The sequence below is a fragment of the Camelina sativa genome, unplaced genomic scaffold (assembly GCF_000633955.1).
Source record: "Camelina sativa cultivar DH55 unplaced genomic scaffold, Cs unpScaffold20378, whole genome shotgun sequence".
Taxonomy (NCBI): domain Eukaryota; kingdom Viridiplantae; phylum Streptophyta; class Magnoliopsida; order Brassicales; family Brassicaceae; genus Camelina; species Camelina sativa.
Window position 1 is genome coordinate 1 of NW_010941374.1, and position 279 is coordinate 279.

At 43.4% G+C, this 279-nt stretch overlaps 1 protein-coding gene across 1 annotated transcript; it reads right to left on the bottom strand.

Moving 5' to 3' along the window:
• Positions 1-8: 8 nt before the first annotated feature.
• LOC104775588 lies at positions 9-275 on the bottom strand (the record flags this gene model as incomplete). The annotated part of the gene is made up of 1 exon (XM_010499564.1): positions 9-275. A coding segment is annotated over one exon (267 nt), but the record flags the coding sequence as incomplete, so codon positions are not given.
• Positions 276-279: the final 4 nt, after the last annotated feature.

Here is a 279-nt window from a genome sequence, read left to right on the forward strand (position 1 = left end):
GGTATTTTGCTTTCGCCATTTATGAGGATGATTGGTATTGAAAATTGGGCTCCTGGCTTTGAAGCTCGATGCCAACCGTAGTCTTTGTGTTTAGACTGGCATCGATAGACGATCTCCGGGCGGTTTAATCCTTTCATTGCGTTACGAATTGTTATGTTCATGTTTACGTAGCCGGGTCCTTCAAGAACCAAGGCGTTAGAAGAGATCATCATGATGGCTTGTAAAAGAAGACACCATCGAGCTATGGTTTTGACGACGTTGTTCTTGTTGTTGTCAAGA